The sequence below is a fragment of the Electrona antarctica genome (genome assembly GCF_951216825.1).
Source record: "Electrona antarctica genome assembly, chromosome: 5".
NCBI lineage: Eukaryota > Metazoa > Chordata > Actinopteri > Myctophiformes > Myctophidae > Electrona > Electrona antarctica.
Window position 1 is genome coordinate 59,728,193 of NC_136810.1, and position 25,237 is coordinate 59,753,429.

The 25,237-nt window shown below is 41.9% G+C and overlaps 1 protein-coding gene across 1 annotated transcript in view; it reads left to right on the forward strand.

Moving 5' to 3' along the window:
- Positions 1 to 256: 256 nt before the first annotated feature.
- Positions 257 to 25,237, forward strand: part of epx (eosinophil peroxidase) — a gene marked incomplete at both ends in the record, with an annotated part of 81,347 nt that continues 56,366 nt past the window's right edge. Inside the window, 3 exons of the mRNA XM_079502421.1 lie at positions 257 to 280; positions 726 to 973; positions 12,437 to 12,731. Coding sequence (XP_079358547.1) covers positions 257 to 280; positions 726 to 973; positions 12,437 to 12,731 — 567 coding nt within the window. The remainder of the gene's footprint in view (positions 281 to 725; positions 974 to 12,436; positions 12,732 to 25,237) is intronic.

Sequence of the window (25,237 nt, forward strand, 5' to 3'; positions counted from 1 at the left end):
AGCTTCATAGGCATGAGAAACATATGGAACTTCTCCACTCCATGGTGGATTTCCAAGAAATCCTTTAGTAACCATTGATTCTAAACTTTCTATTTGATTCAGGTTGTGACTGAAAAAGGAAAAAAGCAAGTTGGTTCTGCCACATCGGCCGAGAGAGGAGAACTGGTGACTGTGGTGTGTGCAGTGAATGCTGCTGGGAATGCCACACCCCCCATGTTTGTCTTCCCCAGGGTTAAGTTTAAGGACTGCTTCATGAATGGAGCACCAGCAGGAGCCAAAGGTACAGCCACCAAAACGGGATGGATGAATGAAGACCTCTGGGCCGGCGAGTACCTTGATCACCTGATACAGCACACTAAATGCACCCCTCAGCGTCCAATACTGTTAATCCTTGATAACCTGAGGGCTCACGTTTCATTCAAGGCAGTAGAAATGGCAAAGAACAACGGCATTATTCTACTCACCCTTCCACCTCACACATCCCATCGCCTGCAGCCTCTTGATGTGACTGTGTATGGCCCATTCAAGAATCAATACATTGACGGGTGGATGAGATCCAACCCTGGAAAAACAGTCTCCATCTACGAGATTGCAGGGATTGTGAATGTTGCCTTCATGTCAGCAGTGACACCACGGAACATCACTTCTGGATTTAGGTCCACTGGGATTTTCCCATATAACAGATATTTTCTCTGATGAAATGTTTGAACCATCCATGGTGTCAGACCGGCAGCACCCGGGTCTGCAGCCTGCCACTGCAGATGATCCGGATGGTCCATCCACTGCAGATGACCCGGATGGTCCATCCACTGCAGATGATCCGGATGGTCCATCCACTGCAGATGATCTGGATGGTCCACCCCTCGCAGATGAACCACCTGCAGATGAGCCACCTGCTACAGATCCACTCACCGAAGCTATGCCATCAATGTTGCATGGTCCACATGGATGTGCCTCCCCAGCTGACTCAGAGGTACCACGTGTTCCCAGCAGACCTGGATATGTGTCTCCACGTGAAATCCTACCACTTCCCAAATGTCCCCCCAGAAAACAAACAAACCGAAAACGTGTGAAGACAGCCATCCTGACTGATACTCCTGAGAAGCAGGCAATCGAAAAGTCTTATGAAGAGAGACAAAAAAGAACAAGCAGGGAAAAAGCAAACAAACAAAGAAAAGGGGAAACCGAAAAAGAAAGCACCCAAAAAGAAAATCATGGTTAGCAGCACTGAGGAGAGTGATGTCCCCGTCCCACTTGATAATGACTCTGAAGATGAGAGCTTTGAGGATGAGAGGTGTGATCAAGGAAACAAAGATTTGTCCGTGGGTGACTATGTAACTTTGCTACCAAACGCAAGGATGTCCGTTACATTGGCATGGTTGAGGAAGTTGAGGGTGATGAAATAGTTGTGCAATTCCTCAGATGAATCCCCGGAACCACAAAAGCGTTGGAGAGACCAACGCTTTTGCTCTCAAAGAAAATTATGTGGCACATGTTTTGAGAAGTGATGTGGTGAAGAAGCTGCCACAACCTCAACAGCGTGGAGGAACCACACAGAGAGAGCAACTCCTCACCTTTCCCTGTAACCTTCAGGGCTGGAATGTAGAGTAGGCCTAGTTGTAGTGTATAGATGTTCTGATGGTGCTGTGTTCTGAGCCCTATAGGGTCATGTGTTCCACCGAGAGACGTTTATCTCATTTTGCACTTTATGTGTGTGAGTGTGTTTTGTGTTCTATGACTATGATGGTGCTGTGTTCTGAGCCCTTACAAGGGTCATGTGTTCTGGAACTTTGACCGGGAGACGTTAATCTCGATTTGCACTTTGTGTGTTTTGTAATTTCAATGTTAATTAAAACATTTTGAATTACAGAATGTTGTCTTTGATTTTGTTCAGACTTACTTTCAAGTGTTTAGAAAGAAAATGTGGTTAATGACCAATTCCCATGATTCTGTTAATAGTCTGACATTAGTTCTGGAATGTGTGGTTGTCAAGCTAGCTGTCAGTGTTCTAACTGTTACAACATGTGTTTTTATGGTAGTTTTAAAGTGAAAAGAATAAGTGGATCAGCAGGGACAGATTAACCCCCACAAGGGCCCCTGGGCCGGTACGTTTCTGGGGGGCCCTATAGCGTGCAAACCTTTTGTGTTTTTTTGTGTTTTTATCATCTTTCTTAACTAAATTTTACAAAATCAACAGCCAATGAAGGGCCTCAAACCTAGTACTGCGCGGTCCAATTTCCCCGAAGGGCCCCTGAGAGCCAAGGGCCCCTGGGCCACGGCCCCACCGGCCCAATGGCTAATTTGTCCCTGTGGATCAGTTTACCCCTGGCTGGTTCACTTTACCCCATAGATTTTTCTGGTCTGTCTCACTGTACCCCTGCCCTGGGGTAAAGTGAGACACCTGACCACTTTTTAAAAAACAATCATATTTTCACTGCCCTTTGTCTTGAATTCATTCTGATAATTTCCATTGTTAGGAAACATCCCAAATGAATGGGAAATGTGTCAATTTGACTGATATATCATTTTAGCTCGCCTACAGGGGAGCAAATGTAAAAAGTGTCTCACATTACCCCCGTCTCCCCTACACAGAAAAGGCCGGTTGAACGAACATTATTACCACACGCTACAATGGCAAATGCGGATGACAGTGAGATCGGATGCTTTGCGGGTTGGAAATACAATCATTATTTTGAGTTCTTGCGGGTAAAGGACGACAAAAACATTGAGGTGAAATACAAATTATGTGGCGGACATAAAGCATTGTCTTCAGCCAAGAAGAGCAATGCAAATCTAGTAAAGCATCTCAAAACAGTCCATGAGGCTACGAAACTTGTGGCCAAAGAGTAAGACCCTAAATCTACCACCACCCCGGGTACCAGTGTGGGCAGTGCCTCACAGTCAGATGGACCAACACCACCAAAACAGAAATTTTAAATCACCACAGCAGCATGTCACCAAGAGTCAACTTGACAAAATGATTGCCAGGTATGTTGTTGAGGAAATGCTTCCCCTCTCAACGGTTCCTTTCAGAGCACTGGTCAGCAAAATACCAGTGAAAGCAGGGCCAATGTGCAGAAATACATTTAATATACTAAAATGGAAGATGAGCTCAAAAATACATTTGACAAATGTATGACTGCAAACACTTATTTTTCTGTAATGATCTAGAGGTCAGAGGTCAAAAGTAAGAGCACCGTTCTTGTTCGGCATGAGGAGACGCATATATGTGTCACCCTTTGGCCAATGGTTGTGGGCTTCGCATCCTCACCGTTTGACATGGCCCTCTACCATATCTCCAAAACCGACTGCACGGTTCAGCCAGAACTGCTATTTTAGGCGGAAGAAAAATAACTACAAATCCAATAAAGGACCAAGTCCTTTCAGGACTGCTTGGTCCTTTAATAATAATAATACTAATACTAATAATACAACTTTATTTGTATAGCACCTTCCATGACATGGAAAATGCAGCTCAAAGTGCTTTACATAGCGAGAGAGAGAGAGAGAGAGAGGGAGACACAGACAGACAGACAGACAGACAGAGAGAGAGAGAGAGAGAGAGAGAGAGAGAGAGAGAGAGACAGAGAGAGAAGACAGGCGTTGGTAAGAGATTCCAGATGTCTAGGAGGAACAGGAGACAGACCAGGCTGAAGCACAATGTACTCTAAAAGATGGCTGTGTTGAAAGCAGTGTTACGTTTTACTGTCAGTGGATCAACACCAGTAGATAACATGGCCTAAATCATCAGCTGTCTTTTGTCATGTCCAGAGTCTCAACACAACCATCTATTATGATATTTTACAGCACCGTGTGCCTCTGTACATTGACAACCTTTAAAATGTCGGCTAATAGGCTACCAATATTGCATTTTAAGGCCAACATCGGCCCATACTGAAATATTGCCCATCCCTAGATCAAATAGCCTAGTTTGGAAGTTTTGAAAATTCATTGTTAACAATGTGTGGGAAAATATCTTGAATTAAAAGTAAGTAAGTAAGTAAAACAATGTTGAGTGTTCAACAGTCTGGCTGAACCTCTACCTAACCCAACTCCTGTCACATCTACAACACTTTGTTTGAAATCAAAGCTCAAGACGTTTCTACTGCTGTTTTTTACTGAGGTTTATGGGTCTGTATTCAATTTGCTTTTTATTTTATTATTATTTTTCTATTCTAAACCAATAGTTTTGGTTGTATTCAAATGTCATTTTATTGTGAATGCATGACACTTTACATTGCTCTTAATGTTGTGTGTGTAAAGCACACTGCCTTCTTTGTTGAAATGTACAAATAAACATGCTTACTCTAACTGGCAAAGCAGTGCTGTAACTTCATTACACTGTTTAGTAAATCAACTCATAAATCAAAATATTATTATTAGACAGTGAATCAATCAGTATATTTATTCAAGAGTACATTCTCCTTTTTGATCATTAGAATAAAAGAAAATCACACCTGTGTGAAGTGAGGGGCAATCTTGTCATCATATGTCATCATACATCATCTCATTCTGGCCAATCACAATAGGTATGTGTCCTCACTTTTGTCTACAATGTTTGTTCTTCCAGGTGGTCCCCAGCTAAATAATGGGGATTTGGTAACCAAATGGACCCTTATTAGATTTAAATCTTTGACTCTCCATTTTATGCTGGAAGACATTTTGATTTGATTCATATATGGTTTCTATAAGTTTATATTTAAAATGATTTAGTTTAGTTAGACTTTGATGAGATCACAGTATAGCCTAGCTGTTCCACTGTATCATGGCTCCCCCTAGTGTCCGCCTATGGTACGTGCACGCTTCCAGCAGCGCTAGACTGTGCATGTGCACTGTTTGTTGACACTTTAATTAATATACAAAGAAAAGTAAAAAGTTTGGTTTGAAAACAGTGTCGTCGTTAAGCAGCTCAACCCTGAAACATGTGTTCAGGTTATTGATGACAAACTAATCCAGGGACAAAAGATAATTTATTCACATGTAGCCTACATTGTTTTCTGATTAATTGAAAATGGAGAACCATGATGCAAACAAGTCTTAGTGCTTTTTATGGTTTTATCCTTGTAGCAGTAGAATATGTACCCATTCTTGAAATGAAATCTATATTTACCCAGGGTATCTGGGCTAAGCTCAAGAACTTGTTTCCAGCCAGGCCCTGCTCATAGAACACATTTCATCGTAGTGGTTCAATGCCTTGTTCAAGGGCACTTCAGCGGTGGTAATTTTAACGTGTCGGACGGCTGATTCGAACTAGGAACTAGGAACCTTCCGGTATCAAGACCGCGCCGCTATCCGTTCGGCCACCGCTGCTGTCTTACATCATGTAAATACAGTTTACAATCAATCAATGTTGTAAATGAAATGCATATAAGTCCTATAAAATGATGTGAAACCAATGTGTGAGAGTGAACTATTTACAGAACAGAAGTCCCATGAAAGAGTTTAAAACATCTATAAAAGGATCAACGGAGAGAAATATCAGTGGATCTGTGATCTGCTCGTTAGGTCTTGTTGATCCAATCGATTGGCCAGGCCCGCAGAGAGAGGTGGTACGGTGAACTTGGTGACCTGACGAAATGTGTGACCGTCTTGTGGACTTGACATAATAAATAACTCACATGGAGATCTTTAAATACGAGCCTGCCTAAATACCGCTAGGTTGAACTCTGCTAATAAACAAACCGCAGTGATTTTCGTTCGGACACTGACGTCGCAGGCCCGGCGCCACGAGGGGTCAAAGTGGGTACTTGACCCCTCAACCCGACCTCCTTGACCCTAATTTTTTTTTAAAAAAAAATATATATTTTTTTTTCGTAAAAAATGATTACAAACGGGGGGAAAATAATATTTTTTTATTTTATTTTTTTAACTAATAATGTTGTCAATGATACAAATACAATATAAAACTACCTTGTGCGATGGACTGGTTATAACTCTATAGCCACAGACAAAACAATGGTAGTCTAGTCTATACATTTTCCAGGCTTTCATTGCTTGAAAGGAAGGAAGTAAGGATGCATCTTAATACAGGATGCATCTTAATGATCTCCATGATCTCCCATCTAGAACTGGAAAAACAACATTCCTCACCTATAAGCCATCCTTGGGGTGGGGAGGGGTGCTAATGTCATTGTTGCAGTGGTCAGGGTGCTTAAGTGGGCTCCCAACACAGATACATGTCACATTGCAAACCTTGAAAACCTTACAGCATTGAATCCAATTCCAATCATATACTGTAGCACATTATGAAAATAATATGTCCTATACAGTGAGTGCAAATGAAATAAAGGAATAAACATGGTGATATAATGGCATATTTACTGAAAGCAAGAACATAAAACCAATAAGAAAATAAAAATCTTTGCATTGAAATTGAAATTTGTACGTGTACCATTACTTTACATTTTACTTTTTAATTCATATATATTTTAATTAAAAAAATGCATGTGTGCTTGCCCTGCACAGTGCAGGTGCAATTAAAAAGATGATAATCTAATATGAGTTCTTTATAGATCTAGCCTCTTCATTTTTATCTCAAAGTGCACCAGATTGAAGCATTTTCATCGCAATTTTTTTTTTGCCCCCTCAAAAATCTCAATTGACCCCTCTGTCATTTCATCCTGGCGCCGGGCCTGTGACGTCGTCATGTTACGTCTAGAGACGATGGTCACACATTTCAGCAGGTCACCAATGTCACGTGACACCGCCATTCTGGACTGACCGAGTGGCTTTGGAATTCAGCTCTAAGAGACAGTGTTCCAGAAGCTTCATTGAAATCTCCACTTTTCAGGTACAAAATTAGTATTTATGCTCCTGAATGGTTGAACACATTGTTATGATGTCTTGTTTGTGTTCAGATTAACATTCTGACCGAATATGGAGTGGTTTGGAAATGCTACGTTAGCTAGTGGCTAGCTAACAAGGGACTGGACGTGTGGTCAGCTAGCATTAAGCTACCGAGATGCTTTTTGATTGATTGATAGATTTATTAACAGTTTGCAGAATTGCAGTACATTTCAAGTACAACTCAATACAAAAACTGTTAACAGTGAGTGAACGACACCATAAAGCATTACACTTGTTTATTGGGCCCACCATTTTCAATTCATCAAAACATTTAGAGATGTACGAATATACACAACTATATAGTCAAAAATAAATCATCATAGGAGGTAAAAAGGGAAAAGAAACATACAGTGAGGGGAAGCAGGGGTGGGTGGGGGATTCAGATTTTACGGGGGCCAGTTTCGAATTGCAGCCGTCCGTAGGTAGTCTGTGCTGTTTGCATTTATGCATTGCATTTAACTGGATGTAGGCAGTGTGGCAATTCTTTAACAATTGAATAATTCTTGAACAAAGAGTAGTAGGCCTACATAGTAACATGTTGGGTTACTCATCTCTATCACTTTCATCAGAGTCATCATCCAATGTACCTCTTTCTTCTGTTTCCTTTGACACATTTTCACAGTCCTGGCAGTGACATAAATCAGTGCAAGACAGTTTTGCAGACATACATGAACATCTTTCAGTTTCACATTTGCTTTTTTTACAATGACAGTGGACTACCTGCAACACACTATCAGGGGCAGGATTTCTAGTCATCCATGTTACTGTTAACTCCCCATCCTCCATGCCCCATCCATTGCCAATGGGTGAAGGAGCACACATCCTACTAGTCAGAGAACGTCTCATCACTGCTGCTTGGTAGTTTGCCCTTTTGCAATGTTGGTGGAGAGCATCACTTGTTGGGGGAATGGACAGTTCTGGCAAAGCTGATGATGCCGTACAGAATGATTTGTACCTTGCATCGTTCACATTTTTGGCAGATGATTGGCCATACACTGGTGCCAAGAGCTGCTGACACCTTAGCCACATCAATGATACTCGTTCTGTTGCCTACTTGTAGAAATACAAGCTACACTGTAAATCTCTCTGCAGACTTACAGCAATCACTGCCACGTCAGTATCAGGGCTTTTGATGACAGTTTGGTGTTCTTGTGCAGCATGCTGTGCATGTACAAATACCCTAGTGTCATATTCCTCATGGTCACATGTCAGTTCTTGAACAGCAGTGACAGTTTGTGAACCCTCTTTTACGGAAACACAGTGACACAGTTCTCCATGTGCTATGTACAAGCTGAGGTCCCTGCCCAAAATGGTGAGGTCAGCATCTCGCCATGCAACATTTCCATTGCGTTGGTGCCTTTTGATCCCGTCCATAGATTTGCACCCGTTGTGTACCGACCCCAGCCCTACGTGACCGCTCTAGGTTCCTAATGCAAATTTTCGGATACTGGTCAATGACGAAGTCTATCCGTGTACACTTGTGCTGCAGAGCTAATTTGAGCACATACTGTAGTACGTTTTCAGCCAATTCTCCAAAGGTAGCCGGTTTGGAACGAATGGCTTGAATGACTGCCATGCCATCGAAGAGAATAGCTCCATCTGACGGAACTTGTTGAACTAAGCAGTCTTTGTCTTTGTTCTCCAATATATTCATCAGAGCTGATTTGTTTGTTTTAGCTAGTGACCCGTCAGTACTGGCTAAAGGATATGAAACCGTTCCCAAGGAGTAGGACAGAACTTCCCTCAGGTCTATCTTTCTAGTTTGACCAACAATGAGTAGTCTGGAGAACAGTTTCTTGTCAGCACGCAGAATCACATCTTTGCCTGCTGCAGATTTCTTCTTTGTCTTTGCCTGGTCACTGAAGGTGTTCAGTTTTTGTGCCTTGATGGGGGCGAAAATGTCAGCTGATTTTGACAACAGTCTTTGGTCCATAAAGACTTTGACAGCTTCTTCACCTCTTTCTTGTGCTGCAAGCAAATCATTCTTGACATCTTCAGCTGCTACTGTCCCTGAGCTAAGACAAACAATGCCATCTTGGTGTATGTCAAATGGGTTCAGCATAGAATCTATGGTGGAACTTATTCTGGTCACAGCATTTTCATCGGCATGAATCCGTGTTTGGTCCAGATATTTTCGTCTCCGTGTTTCAGGAGATTTACCAGCCATTGACTCACATTGTCTAGCTATGGCAGCTCTTTCATGTTGTGACAATATCCAGCGAGACACTGCAGCCCGATTCAGTGTTATCCCTGTCCAGCCACCCTTTGTCTCTATTGCATGTTTGCTCAATAGCCTGGTCACAAGCAATGGAGGCAAATCCATGGGCACTTTGACGTTGGACAGTCCACTGGCCTTTTACACTGAGGTCTTTGTGACAAGAAGGATGTGTGAGAGGCAAATTGACCATTTCCAGCCAGTATGAAGGCAAATACCTAGCATAGTTTACACGGTCGTAAGCAAAAAACCATGCCATCATCAGGCGCACTGTTGACAGGTGAAGCTGCCAGTCTGATTCACGTGTTGCTCTCACAAACAGCAGTAGCATTTGTACCATGTCAATGTATGAACTCCAGAATGCAAACGTTGGGTTTTTCCTAAAATGCCTAGGAAGGACATGCATGTATGAAACTCACCTAGTCTAACCACAAGACGCTTTGTCAACTCATCATCTTTGCAGCGGATTTGCTGAGCTTTGGCATATATAGCTTGGTCAAAAACTAACACATGGTCCAGTTCTAGCTGATCAGCAAGTTCAACACTTCGCTTCAGAATAGTGTTAACTGTTGACATCTCTGTCGGTGAAGCCTCAATGACAATAAAAAAAAAGATAATACAGTGCTGACTTAGGTAGAGTGGCATCACTTTGTAGCATTGTGTAGAAACCTGTCCAGCCTGGTACTGTACATGCTTCAGTATCTGTGTACTTCACTAAAACATATGCCAGTTCTGTTTTGGCAGCAGACACAGTGTTCAACCTGTACGTTTCCACCTGCAATGGAACACTTTCATCCTGAAACAAGTTATGTGGCCCTTGTCTTTTAGTCTGTGGATAGTGTTGTACAGGGATGGTAGGAGGTGCTTTCAATGTGTAAACTGACTTCGGCAGTGGCTGTCTGTCTGGTCTAGACATTGTTTCAACAACAGAACTTTGTACCATAATGCCATTTGTATGGTGAGTAGTTCCACGACCTGACAATGTCTCCTCCCCAAAATCGATGTTATCCCACACCAGTATGGTTGGTGCCTTCTTTGAGAACCCCTTAGGAATTTTGTCTCTGCCCTCTAGAAGTTGTAGAGAAGCTAGGCTAGTGTCTAGACTGACAACTGTGTTCCATGAAGCACAGTGTCCTAATCTGTTCAGTAGTGACAGAACATTGGATGAACCTGTTAAATGGCGAACAGTTAGACCAAGACACAGTGACTTAGGCGTCTGCTTCCGACCTTTAGAAGCAAGATACACAATGTCTTGACAAACAGATACAACTTTTAGGTTCACATCTTCAGGAATATCAACATAACCTAGTGTTGGTTCCTCTGTTGCACCTATAATCCAGGAAATCACATTGAATAGTTCAACTGGCACAACAGATTTTGCTTCAGAAACATTCAAATCCTCTGCTGTGGGAGGCCAGGGGCATTTCATACCGGGAGTTTCATTTACAGATTCAGATTCAGATTCGGATTCAGATGCCTTTATTTGCCATTGTGTAAAACACATAGGAATTTGTTTTGACATTAAAAGTCTGCGGCTAGATGGTTGGGCAAGCATTGGATTATTATTAGTATTCCGGGAAAGCGCCTTCTTCAATGATTGATACTTTGATAGGACAGCCCACTTAATTGTGTGGTTAGAAAGCTTTACACCGCTCCAGGTGGTTCGGTCAAGAACAACAAAGCACTTGGGTTGAGGGTTTTTTACTGAAGAACGTTGAGTTGTACAGAAAACATGTGTGTGTGGTTCTGCAAACACACAAAAGACATAAAACATAAAATTACAATAATTTCTATCAACAAAATATAACTGGCTAAACATACAAAGATCACCTGCCTAAAATATGCACACATTTCCAAACACTTTTACAACAGCACATAAAGAAATCAGTCCTCACAACAAGGAGACACACACGCTGCTGTGGTCTGTACAGAATGAAGAGAAACTAGGCTTCACAAACTCTAAAGTGTGCTGTGCTGATTGCAGGGTGGATACAGGTGCTCACTAGTTGAGAATACAGCAGTGATAGGCTAAGGTCAATCGGCCCTCTGCCAGCCAACAGTTCTTAATTGAGGAGGTCAGCATGACCTCAGCTCAGTACTTGAGTATATTTGAGCTGGCCTTTTCCACAGTGTTGTTTTTGGCAGCATATTTAGATTTTAGTTTTAGTCATAGTCTCTTCAATAGTTTTCATTTAGTTTCAGTCACATTTTAGTCACCGGGAATATTTTAGTGTTAGTCTAGTTTTAGTCGACTAAATATCATAAGATTTTAGTCGACTAAATCTACAGTTGATTTAGTCGACTAAAATGTATTTTGGCGGGCCTTGATGCTGTCATAATGGCTGATTTTACACTTGCTGAAAAAATCTACAAATCTACAAGCTCACAACGCGTCGCAGCATCGGCTATTTTCAGCATGCAACCAAGTGTAAAATGACTTGTATCTTTTACTTATACTGGATCTCTTGTCCACTATAGTCCCTTCCTAACATTTTAGTCTAGTTTTTATGTGTTGACAAAATCGTCAGTATATTTAGTCTTAGTTTTAGTCATCGTAGCTTAGTTTTCATTTAGTTTCCATTTAGTTTTCGTCAGTGAAAAAAGGTAGTCGACGAACATTTTTCGTCTTAGTTTTAGTCAACAAAATCAACACTGCTACTGTAGGCCTTTGTTTTACTATATGGCTTAACGATTTTGTATCGCTGATACACCTTAGAGGCTACGTTGCAACGGGCATAAGCACGCACGGCCCTCAACACTAAATACAGACAGTTCAGCACCACGGACAGTTCCTGATCACCACAGATAGACCGCTCATCATTAAAATTGGTGTTACTTGTTGCAAATAAAGTATTCCATTTGCCAAGGCCAATGAGTTCGGGGCGGTCATCCAATGTATTGGAAACAGGTGATAATCAATCAAGTTTACGTCTATAAAATAGCGTCCCACCGGAAATATATTCTCTTTTTCAACAAAACTTGACAAGTGCTAACAGTCGCGGAGGGAGAGCCCTCATAGTGGATCATTTCAGATACCTCCGCAATAAGTCAAACCCCCGACAAGATCTATTGGCGTTGTGCGTGTGTTCATGCACACGCGGTGGCTGGATCACGAGGCCAATGATCCAGCCATTGTCGTGCTGAGGCCTCCAGGGGACCATGCCCACCCGCCGGAGGATGACCTTGTGGCCACCACAGCTCTAATTGAGCAAATGCTTGAGCAGGTTTGTTAGGTTCTTATGATTCTTGATGACTGTCTTTTATGAATTTGATGTATTACCATTATCATGTGTTTGTTCTTGCTTACTGTGAGTCGCTCTGGAGTAAGAGCGTCTGCTAATTGCCTAAATTGTAAATTGTAATTCTAAATTGCAGGTCGCTGCGGATCCCACCCTGCCCGTCAAGCGGGTCTATGACCACGTGGTGGCCCAAACGGCAGCAGCAGCACAGCACCACATCCCTACCTTTCATGCCGACGAAGACCAGGCTGGAGAGACGGCAGGCCAGCCTGATGCCTCCCATCCCGCAAAACCTGCAGGAGGTGGCCGTGAACGGCGAGTGGGCCCTGACCTGGGGAGGGGATGAGTTTCTCACCAGGCACAACCTCCAGCACGGGTTTCTCTTGTTTGGGAGAGATGACAACGTGTCCAAACTCAGCCAGTGTGACCAGGTTAAGGCTCATACATAGTCTGGATTTTCGGTGGTGAGGTGACCACCGAACTACAACATGACGTCACAAGCCGCGGTGAAGAGCAAACCACCGCCACCACCCCAGCCCTTCTCTCTGTTTTTACTCACCACCGCTCAATGCTTTATATTGAGGTTATGCAGCATGTTACGGCTATAGCATATCTTATCGATCATTGAAGAAGACTCGCTGTCCGGCAATCATACTCTGTCATCAGTATTATAATAATAATAATAGAGATAGAGTCTGTCAGAAAGACATACCATGACATCATCTCGACCGTATTAAAATGCACTTGACTTTGTAGTGACACGCACGCACGCACGCACGCACACACACATACACACATACAGCTGTGCGTATCATTTGGCAGACATTCTGCATTCTTTGTCCAACCATTCTCAGTCCAACCCGATAGACGTCCCGAACCTCTAAATGTTTTGTCAGTGAAAAGATAACATAGTTCTGTCCGTCCTTCTTTGTCTGCACGCTACCAGTGGAACTGATTTTCATGCATCACGTCTCTCTTTTTTTTTCTCTCTCCCTCTCTGCGAGAGAGAATATGAATATGTTCATGGATCCAAGTAACTGCCGGTGAGGTATACGGAAGTGCATTTTAGATAACGCTGTCGCACTATTTGTGGCGGCGATGCGTCACATGACTTGTTCTATCCTATGGTGTATATATAAACCGTGCTGCTATAAAAATTCTGCTACGGACCTCTCTGCTGGCACAATCAATCAAATATATATAAATTACATTGATCATAGGCAGCGGGTCTGTAAGGCTAGGCAAGGCTTCGCCTTCACAAAAAATAAATTCGGGAGAAATAAACAGACATTGTTTGTGACTTTATTTTTCGGAGGGCACGCTAAACGAACAGTGTAAAAATGACATCAATGACATGAATCATTCCAACGCGATAGACCTCCCTCCCTATAATGTTTCCCCTCTATATAAAAATGACAATATATAACGCTAATGTCATATTTCTCTGTGTGTGCCTGGCTCTGGCTGTTACAATAACGTGTGTTAGCCTATTTTATTGTCTCAATACAAAGTCGGACAGTGTTTGCTGCGCAAGGGTAAATAATTATAGTGACGATGTGAGCGCTATATTGAATATATAGCGCTCACATCGTCACTATAATTATAGTTTGGTAAACTGAAATGAAAAATAAAAAATAACTTGAGTTGTCCTGTCAGTTGAAACTGCTGCCTTGAATTAGTTGGAATGTAACATTTAGAAGACAATGGCAAGCCGTCAACGGGTGCAGGGAGGTGTGAAGAACATTAGACGAGTGGGGGAGATAATGGCCAATCAAATCACATGAAAAACACGGTCAGCCCGACCGTTAGCCGTCTTACTAGTAGAGATTTTAAATCAGGCATGCTAGTGTTAATTGCATGTGCGTCGATTGGCGGTGTTGTGGAAGTTGCGGAATGAGACGAGCAGACAGAGAATGTGAGTCTCTGAACTTTACTTCCAACAAACAATTCAAACAATACACAGGTACATCACTTCCCTTTATCACTTCCTACATACTCCCGTTACCACCCAGCCAGTGCTCAATATGAGGTGAGATCCCCATCTAGTGTCCACCACAGTGTTTACATTTCGGGGGGGGGGGGGTTGATTGATGTACATTTCGGAGGCGGGGGGCGGGGTTGTGTGTTGCTTCGGAATAGCGGTGTGTTTAATCGTCGGAGTGGCGGGGTCTTTGGGGTCAATGGAAGTCAATGGTCGGAATGGCGATACGTCAGAATGCCGCTCTGTTCCCACAACTCGCACGGTGCTATTTTTAGTAGCAAATGCGAGAACCTACTCGCACTGTCGAGCCCTTTATATGGCATGACAATGTATTTTTCCCGTTGTGAGATATTGCCCCCCAGAAATATTAATTACTATTCATTTTAACTTGTATAATATATTTTTGTGGGTTTTTTTAATGAATAAAAACAGTACTATTACATGAAAGTATTCATATAAATGCATGGTAGGGAAATGTTTTCATGGCAAGGCCCGTAACATTTACACAGACCCCCGTTTGAAAAGTATAAAAGACCCCAGTTGGTTCTAAACTATCATTTAGCTGGGGACATGGGGGAACTCCCCCCATGCAGGACCCCTAAACTATGATTGAGCCAGCCCCACACACACACACACACACGCGTCGCGAAAGTAGCTACACACACACGTGAGTTGCGAAAGTACACAGTACACAGTACACACACACACGTGCGTCGCGAAAGTAGCTACACACACACACGTGCGTTGCGAAAGTACACGGTACACGTACACAGTACACACCCACACACACGTGCGTTGCAAAAGTAGCTGGAAGGAATTGTTTACCTGGGCTGGCGGAAGGAAACGTGTGAATTAAGCTGTGGCTCCTCCTGTGTGTGTGTGTGTGTGTGTGTGTGTGTGCGCGAGCCATGGTTGTTGTGTTCCGGCGGTAGCTGTGTGTGTGTGTGTGTGCGCCGTGGTTGTGTGTGTGTGCCGTGGCGGCGGTGCCAAATTGTATAGGGCACTCTTTGTTGTGTTGCGGCGGTAGCTAGAGGAAGCATGCCAGTGGGGTAACAGTGAGAACGGTGGCCTGTGATGCAGGTGTCGCTAAGGGGCGGAGGTGTGTGAGGGTGCGAGGTTGCGCGTTTTAAGTCAGCGTTTTAATTCACTAATAAAGCAATTATTAATTTGTAATTTGTTAAATGGGAAAAGGGGCTTCGTTAAGACCTCCATATTATTATGGTCAATTATGTGTGAAAAGTGGGAGTGATTTGGTGCAGGCAGTGTGGAGCTATGTGAGTGTTTCTGACATTCAGACATTCAGACATTGGCTTAATGAGGAATGTTATACAGATAGGGAAAAAAAGTTAACTAATAGCTATCACATGAAACTTCTCCAGTTGATTACTTATATTAATTTTTTGTATTACAAGTTTTCTGAAATTATATGTTTAAATATGCAAATTAGGCATTATATGCGCTAATTTGCATACATTTCGGGACGATAAATCTGAAGATCGGATAAAGCCAGGTTCAAAATGATTGTTTCATTTTGTTGACATATTAGAGACAAAGAAAATTACAGAAGGGATTTTAGATATCTCTAATTATCACTCCACAAATCAGAAAATAGTGTCAACAGGCATAAAAAACCCAATTTTCGGCATGTTTTTAGGAATAAAATGTGATGTAAATCAGGCTGTGAATGATATATCAACAAACCCATCTGTAAATATCTGCAGAATATAGTTATGAATAAGACTGGAAAGTTTGGTGTACGTGAGTGCAACTGAAGTGGAGATTCTTTGTCCCAGGTATGAGGAAAACTCATTTTGAGTAAACGGCCTTTAAATAATTGTATTGTAAAATTCCAAAACGTTTTATTTGAAGCCACTATTTTGAGACAAAATATCTCATCCAAACCTTGGCAACAACATATAATGCCATATATCATTGGAAAGGTCTGGACCTCGAGCTGACTGTGGTTTGATCCAAATATGGTCACTTCCTTTGTACCAACAACCAATCATGAAAATTGAGAGGGTGGATTTTCACCCAGCAAAACGAGCTGTCATTGGCTAAAATAAACTACTAAAATAAACATCTAAATCTGTGTTTTGAATGTTTATTTTGCTTTAGTTTGAAAGAAAACATGTTTAGGAAGCAAAATAGCAAAAAAGAAAAAAAAAAAAAAGGCAAAATCATGATTTCACCTACCATGTCTCGCCTTAAGTCACATGGCTGTGGCCAACACAGGTGCTATCTGGTGAACAATTAACACATTCATTTTGATTGGCAACCGTCCACACCTATTGTAATGCACTCATTCTTGAGATAAGGGACAAAACCTTTTTCAAATCAGATTTTTTTTTTTTTTAAGAACCATTAAAATGAAATGGATGTATTTGTAGACACAGGTCTCAACTACCAATCTTGAGAAGGAACAGTTTTTTCGCATACCATTTATTTCTAAAATGGGACATTTATGCACTTTATAGCTGATTTATGTCAACTCCGTCAGACACACTAAATCCCTTTATTTTAATTTGATAATTTCAACAATACTATAAAGTCCTCAGTTATATTATAATGGCTTTTAGTAGTCAAGTTAAGTAATACAATTAATTTAATATTGTTTTATTCCAATATCACACTATTATGAAATATCCCATTTCTCAAATCCTTCATTTTTAACCTTTACTTTCAATATTATAACATAAAAACCATGTTAAAAAAAATAAAAAGCATCATTAAGTAGTATTTCAGTTGGTGTTTCAATACATAAGCACAACATATTTGACATCGAATCATCTATTTCTTTGGAGATTAACAAAAACATCATGTGACCAACGTCTGACGGAGTTGACGGACATCTGACGGGGTTGACAAGTTGAACTGATTTAGGTTCTAGACCACCTAGGATCTTGATTCTGGTAACTAATCCAACATTTTCAAGGATGAGGAATACAGTGGTACTATTTAGATTTGCCCTGTGACCATGGCAGCCATTCTTCAAAATGGCCGCCACCTGCTGTTACTTTACAATAACTCAAGTTCTACACCACCTAGGATCTTGATTCTGGTGACTAATCATACATTTTCAAGGATGTGGGATACATTGGTACTATTTAGATTTGTCCTGTGACCATGGTAGACATTTTTCAAAATGGCCGCCAACTTTCTGTTATTTCCCAATAACTCAAGTTCTACACCACCTAGGATCTTGATTCTGGTGACTAATACTACATTGTCAAGGATGAGGAATACAGTAGTACTATTTAGATTTATCCTGTGACAATGGCAGCCATTTTCAAAAATGGCGGACCTGCTATTATTTTACCAATTAGTCAGGGAATATTATCAGAATAATGTCAAATCTGGGAATACATTTCTTAACAATAATTTTCTTGTTTGTAAAGGTGTCTACTAACATCCCACATTGGTTTCTATTGAACCACCCTAGGGGAATTTTTGACAGCTGCTGAAAGTTGGGTACCATCAACAACCAATATAAGGCTAAATGTTCTAAATTTCATTATGCTTTAAGTAGCATGTGGCATGTCAAACGAGGGGGTTTTCATGATTCTGAATCCATTCCAAGCATTAGTTTTGCACGAAAAATACTCCTTGGGCTAAAAACGGCCTTAGCCATCATCACAGATGTGATGATGGCAGCACATTTGGGCACATTTGGGCAAGTGGCTATGGCCAAACTAGGGGGTCTATGGCCAAGCTAGGGGTCAAACTCCTTGGGCTAAATTCGGCCATATCCACTTGCCCAAATCTGCCCAAATGTGCTGACCTAATCACATTTGTGATGACGGCTATGGCCGTTTTCAGCCCAATGAGCTGTTTTTCGTGCATAGCTAATGCTTGGAATGCATTCAGAATCATGAAAACCCCCTAGTTTGACATGTCACATGCTATAAGCATAATGAACATTTTGCCTAAAAAGTTCCCCTAGGGTGGTTGAATATAAAGCAATGTGGGATATGTTAGTAGACAACCTTCCAAACACATTGGTGAAGAAAATTCTTGGTAAGGAATTTATTACCAGATTTTATTAATATCCCCATACTAAATAACTCATGTTCTAGACCACCTATAGACCCGACTTCACCAACAGAGACCCGGGTGACACCTAAACAACAAGTTTGGACAGCCCCACCAATTAGGGTTACGGAAAATAGCAAGTGTCTTGGAGGCAGCCGACATCTGTCGAGGCGATGGGGTGGCCTTTGAGAAGTTTGCGCTTCAAGTACAGTCGCTGGTAGGCATGCTAACAACCCTAGGCCCAGAGGGAGACACAGAACTTAGATGCGGCTCACAAGTTGCACGACTCCTCAACAAGCTGCCACCAGAGATAAGAGTTGAATTCCGCCGCACAATGCTCTGCGGCCCAGGAGCAACCAACACCCTGTTGGAGTTCTTGGAGTTGTTGAAGCACGAGTCCTAGCCATATAGCCTGTGCAAAGGCAAACACCTTGAAGTCCTGCTTGAGGTGAACAGTGAGCGAAAGACTCTGCCTCAACGGAAAACCTGAAGATCTGCCTTCAGAACTATCAGGCAGGATGTGCAGACACTGAAGGCATCAGTGTCGTTCTCTGTGTCCCCAGCATGTCAACCAAAGCAATGTTACCAAATCAAAGGAGCCTTCACCTCAAGTCACCTGGGGCTGGGTGAGCAATCGTATCCTGTATCTAGCCTCACAACTAAATACAGACACTTGGCCAGACTGCCGCTACAACGGTTTGAAAGGGTCAAACCCCTCATCCTGATTGGGGAAGACCACCCCACCTAATCACACCAACCGAACAATTGAGGTTGGGGCCTGCAGGTGGGCCAGCAGCCATCTGCACAGGCTGGGCTGGACCCTGCAGGAAAGCAATCTCCAGCCAAGACAATGTAAGAGCCCCAGAACACAGAGCTCATGAGGACGGAGAAACACTGGCAGGAGGCCACCAAGATACAACGCCCAAGAGACCCAGAGTGTGCCACCGCTCGCAGTAAGGAGATCAACTGCTGCAGCAACAATGTCATGAAAGGCAAGTCTCTACCAAAAAACCCCTGAACCTAATCGGGGTGTCAAGAGACCAAAGTTTTTCCCCCACAGTTCCCTGCAGTGGCCAGTGAAGTCAAACTGTGCGTCTGTGCCTGAAAGGGACAAGTCAAAGGCCATAAAGCCCACCTCCTGTAATGTCCTGTCAGTAGCAACTCAACCTGCAACCTGATCCTAGGTGGTCTATAACTTGAATTATTGGTAAAATAACAGCAGGTTGGTGGCCATTTTGAAAAACAATGGCTGGCATGGTCACAGGACCAATCTAAATAGTACCACTGTATTCCTCATCTTTTAAAATGTATGATTAGTCACCAGAATCAAGATCCTAGGTGGTCTAAAACTTGAGTTATTGTAAAATAACAGCAGGTGGCGGCCATTTTGAAAAATGGCTGCCATGGTCATAGGGAAAATCTAAATTGTACCACTGTATCCCTCATCCTTGAAAATGTAATATTAGTCACCAGAATCAAGATCCTAGGTGGTGTAGAACTTGAGTTATTGTAAAATAACATCAGGTGGCGGCCATTTTGGAAGATGGCTGCCATGGTCACCACGAGACAAATCTGTGATGGCCCTATAGCCAAAAATGTTCCTTAAAGCATGCTCTAACTGTCTGCCAAATTAGAATACTTCCCATTATTCAAAAACTATAATTTTATTGTTTTGGGAACACTTTTGTCAACTCCGTCAGATACATGTCAACTCCGTCAGACACAAAACCTGATGGAGTTGACATCTGACGGAGTTGACAAAATGGCATTTGTTTTCATCTTAACCCTCTGTAGTACAATTTATCCATTTAGTTTTTCTTCAGTTGTTAGCTAAACCTAACCCTAAACTAAAATACTAAACATTATTTTGGAATTCTTAACAAAGATCATAATAATGTCCTGACGGAGTTGACATGTAAAAGCTGTGACCACATTGATATCAACATTGTTTGTTTAAAATATCAAACAATTGAATGCTTGTCAGACCAGGTGCTCCACTGTTGCAACAAATATAAACAGGACTTGGAAAAGGAGTCTTCAGGCTAAATCTGTCGACAATATTTTCTGATTAATTGAAGACTTTTAAAAAACCTGACGGAGTTGACGGAGACGTGGGACACACATTTGATATGAGATATTTAATTTAAAATATAAATTAAAATTAACTGTGTATATTGTTTGCTATGTTGTTGACAATCTACTTTCATTTAGTATGTATATTTATGTGATTGTGACAGTATTAGACACTTTTTAGGCAGTTTGAAATTGTGACAACTTGCTGGGGACAGGCTAAATACAGGCCTTTTTGGGTACAGTGCCTGCTTTTAACTAATTTTGATGGCATATGAAAAAATATATAATGAAATTAATGGCATAAGAATACACAACTGTATTACATTTAACTTTGCAAGTGCTTTTATTTTTATGAACTAATTTATTTTTAACATAAATAAGGCTCTTATGTGTGGGACATGTTTTTTCCACTTTTGTCCCTCATCTCAAGAATGAGTGAATGTATTTAGTGACAACATTTTCAAACCATGCCTGAAGAAGGTCGCAAGACCGAAACGTTGCCTTGACTCTAAATACAAACCTCTTGAACCAGCAAGTGGCAGTGTGTGGGTCTCCCTCCTTCTCTAAACGTCTGCTGCTTTGCTGCCAACGCACCTGCTGGAAATAAAGCCGGGTGTGCAGAAGTCTTCTCTCTATAAATCTTTCCTGTCCTGAAGTGTTTCTGGACTCGGCATACATCAGTAAATCAGAAGGATGCCAGCCCAGCACCCATTCTATGTCCTGGGTGATGGCTGAACAAAACTGACTTTTATTCTCTGTATTTAATTTATAACACAACTTTAAGCTAATAAGAAAACATCATTCAACAGCGCAAACATGTCTGGGCAATAGTCTAAATGTTAAAGGCAGCTTACACAATCCAGAGAGACTTTACAGTAAGCAAGAACAAAAAAAATATGGTAATACATCAAATACCTAGAAATAGTCATCAATGATCATACTACTAGAATTTTGCGGGCCTTTGGCCCGCTCATCCTAGCGCCACGTGTCGCAGATGGGAAGAACGCAATAGCGGGATGGCGATACTCGATACTGTTTTTTTTTTTTTTTTTTTACTTGGATAAGCAAACATGGCAACCCATGTTTTCATATATCCAGTTGCTTGGAAAGTGCAAACTTGGCAACCTGGCTGAGTAGCCCTATTTTTTGTTTTGCTTGTTTTTATTTCCGCCTAAAAGCAAGCATGGCAAGTGGCAATGTTTCTATATACCAAGTTGCTTGGATGTCGTAAATGTGGCAACCTAGCGGGAATAGTATACTGTAGTCCTCTGCACTTTCCTCTACTCTACTCCACTGTACTGTACTGTACTGTACTGTACTGTACTGTACTGTACTGTACTGTACTGTACTGTACTGTACTGTACTGTATTCCACTGTACTGTACTGTGCTGTACTCCGCTGTGCTGTACTCCACTGTACTGTACTGTCCTGTACTGTACTGTATTCCACTGTACTGTACTCCACTGTACTGTACTGTATTCCACTGTACTGTACTGTACTGTACTGTACTGTACTGTACTGTACTGTACTGTACTGTACTGTACTCCGCTGTACTGTACTGTACTGTACTGTACTGTACTGTACTGTACTGTACTGTACTGTACTGTACTGTACTGTATTTCACTGTACTGTACTGTGCTGTACTCCGCTGTGCTGTACTCCACTGTACTGTACTGTCCTGTACTGTACTGTATTCCACTGTACTGTACTCCACTGTACTGTACTGTACTGTACTGTACTGTACTGTACTGTACTGTACTGTACTGTACTGTACTGTACTGTACTCCACTGTACTGTGCTGTACTGTACTGTACTGTACTGTACTGTACTGTACTGTACTGTACTGTACTGTACTGTACTGTACTGTACTGTACTGTACTGTACTGTACTGTATTTCACTGTACTGTACTGTACTGTACTGTACTGTACTGTACTGTGCTGTGCTGTGCTGTGCTGTGCTGTGCTGTATGTACTCCACTGTACTGTATTCCACTGTACTGTACTGTGCTGTACTCCGCTGTGCTGTACTCCACTGTACTGTACTGTCCTGTACTGTACTGTATTCCACTGTACTGTACTCCACTGTACTGTACTGTATTCCACTGTACTGTACTGTACTGTACTGTACTGTACTGTACTGTACTGTACTGTACTGTACTGTACTGTACTGTACTGTACTGTACTGTACTCCACTGTACTGTGCTGTACTGTACTGTACTGTACTGTACTGTACTGTACTGTACTGTACTGTACTGTACTGTACTGTACTGTACTGTACTGTACTGTGCTGTGCTGTGCTGTGCTGTACTGTATGTACTCCACTGTACTGTACTCCACTGTACTGTACTCCACTGTACTGTACTGTACTGTACTGTGCTGTACTCTGTTGTACTCCGTTGTACTCCGCTGTACTGTACTGTACTGTCTTCCACTGTACTGTACTGTACTGTACTGTACTGTACTGTACTGTACTGTACTGTACTGTGCTGTGCTGTGCTGTGCTCCACTGTACTGTACTGTACTCCACTGTACTGTACTGCACTCCACTGTACTGTACTCCACTGTACTTTTCTCCACTGTACTGTACTCCACTGTACTGTACTGTATTCCACTGTACTGTACTGTACTGTACTGGGCTGTACCGTGCTGCTGTGCCCTGTGTATGTGTGCGCACGTGCGTAGGTGTATGTGTGTGTGTTCAGTGAAAAGGGGAGGTGCCAGGGAATGAGGAAGTTGTGATGTAATTTGCATCACAGCGAAATGTTGCGCAATAACAGTGTGTCTGACAAAAGTAATATTTGTACAGTAAATATGACAGTTGCGTGGATGCAATGTAGTGCAGCTGAATTCGGGTGGCGTGCAGATTTATTTTTGCATGGAGAGATGTGTGCTGACGGAGTGGTTCGGTAGGAGAAGTAGCACGGATAAACGGCCATGTGCTTGTGTACCCCCTCATTAGGATAAGCTAAGACCTAACAGTGGAATCTCTATCAAAACTATGCATATACAGTACACTATAGAGTTTATGTCTACATAAAATGCTATCTAAGTTAAATAAGTTGCCTGTAAGGTCTACGGCAAGTGCTACGGTGCAGTTTTCTAAAGGTTAGAAAACTACAACATTACGTCACTCGCCATGGTATCACCGCGGCCCCCGACACATCTCTCTGTTTTTTACTGTCCGACAATCTGGGGCTATCACCTCGTTCACTGACTGGTCCAGAAGTTGGGTGGGCGGTCTCCTTGCTTTTGCAGGCACGGGGGGTTCACATCTGAAACAGAGGGAGGCAGGGTCAATGTGCTTAAAGGGGCATTCCACTCATTTTCAACATTTTACCATGTCATTAACATACCTTAGAGCTTTTATGTGTTTCCTAGTATGACAAGTATGAAAAGAATCATTAACATGGTGAAACACATCTTGATGACATCATCAAGATGTGTTTCACCATGTTAATGATTTTTTTCAGACCTCCAGTTCTAAGAAACATAGAATGGGGGGACTTTTTTTATTATTTCCACACAACAGCTCTAAGGTATATTAATGACATAGTAAAATGTTGAAAATGAGTGGAATGCCCCTTTAAGGATATCACCGCAAGTATGATGGCCTCGACTCATTATGAAGGTGGTCCGACAATGTTCATACATGTAGGTGAAACCATATTGTGGGGCTTCAAGCACAAAGTTCCGTAGGGGGCGCTGTTGAGCCATTAAGCCACACCCCTTGTTGAGACTATTAAAATACGCAATTTTATGCCACTTTTGATGTGTGTGCAAGGTGTCACAACTTTTCGAGTGTGTTTAGCACCTCAAAAATGCGAAAATCATCATCATTGCGATTTTAATAGGGCTTCGCACTACTGTGCAGTGCGCAGGCCCTAATGATAAATAATAATCCGAGGCACCCTGGTCCGTAACACCTTGGAAATACTCAAAAAGTGTACTTAAGTACAGTATTTGAGTAGATGTACTAAGTTACTGTCCAGTGTGTCCACCACTGATAATAATATTAATAACTAATGAAATGTGTGATGGTATCTTCTCACACACCTGGACATCACGCACGCACGCACGCACACACACACACACACACACACACACACACACACACACACACACACACACACACACACACACACACACACACCTGGACATCAAAAACTCCTCCCCTCTGACTCACACACATGTGCACGCATGCACACAAACACACACACACACACACACACACACACACACACACACACACACACACACACACACACTGGACATCAAAGACTCCTCTCTTCTGACTCATGGAGGATTGACCAAGAATTGTGGATCCTAACTCTGAGAATTCCCCTTATGCGCACGCACACACACGCACGCACGCACGCACATGCTAGCCCAGGTCCTTAGCGAGTTCTCTGTGTTGATTTGACAGCTCAACATTTTGATTTTAGTTTTAGTCATCTTGCCGATGTAGATAGCAGTTGAACTATTTTTAAATGTTTTTGAAAATAGTAAAAAAATAGCAAATACAGAGATAAGGAATAAGGGTGGCGCAAGATAGTATCTATGGAATACAAATTCATTTTATAGTTTTAGTCATATTTTAGTCATCTGAAATGTTTTAATGTTAGTCTAGTTTTAGTCGACTAAATATCATGAGATTTTAGTCGACTAAATCTACAGTTGATTTAGTCGACTAGAATGTGTTTGATGGCGTCGTAATCGATTATGTTACACTTGGTTGCATGCTGAAAATAGTCAATGAAGGTGGATTATGATAAATCAAACAAACCCGTCTTGATCACATGACTATGGAGAGCATGTGTACCGATTTGTGTGAAATTTGGATAACATCTGAAG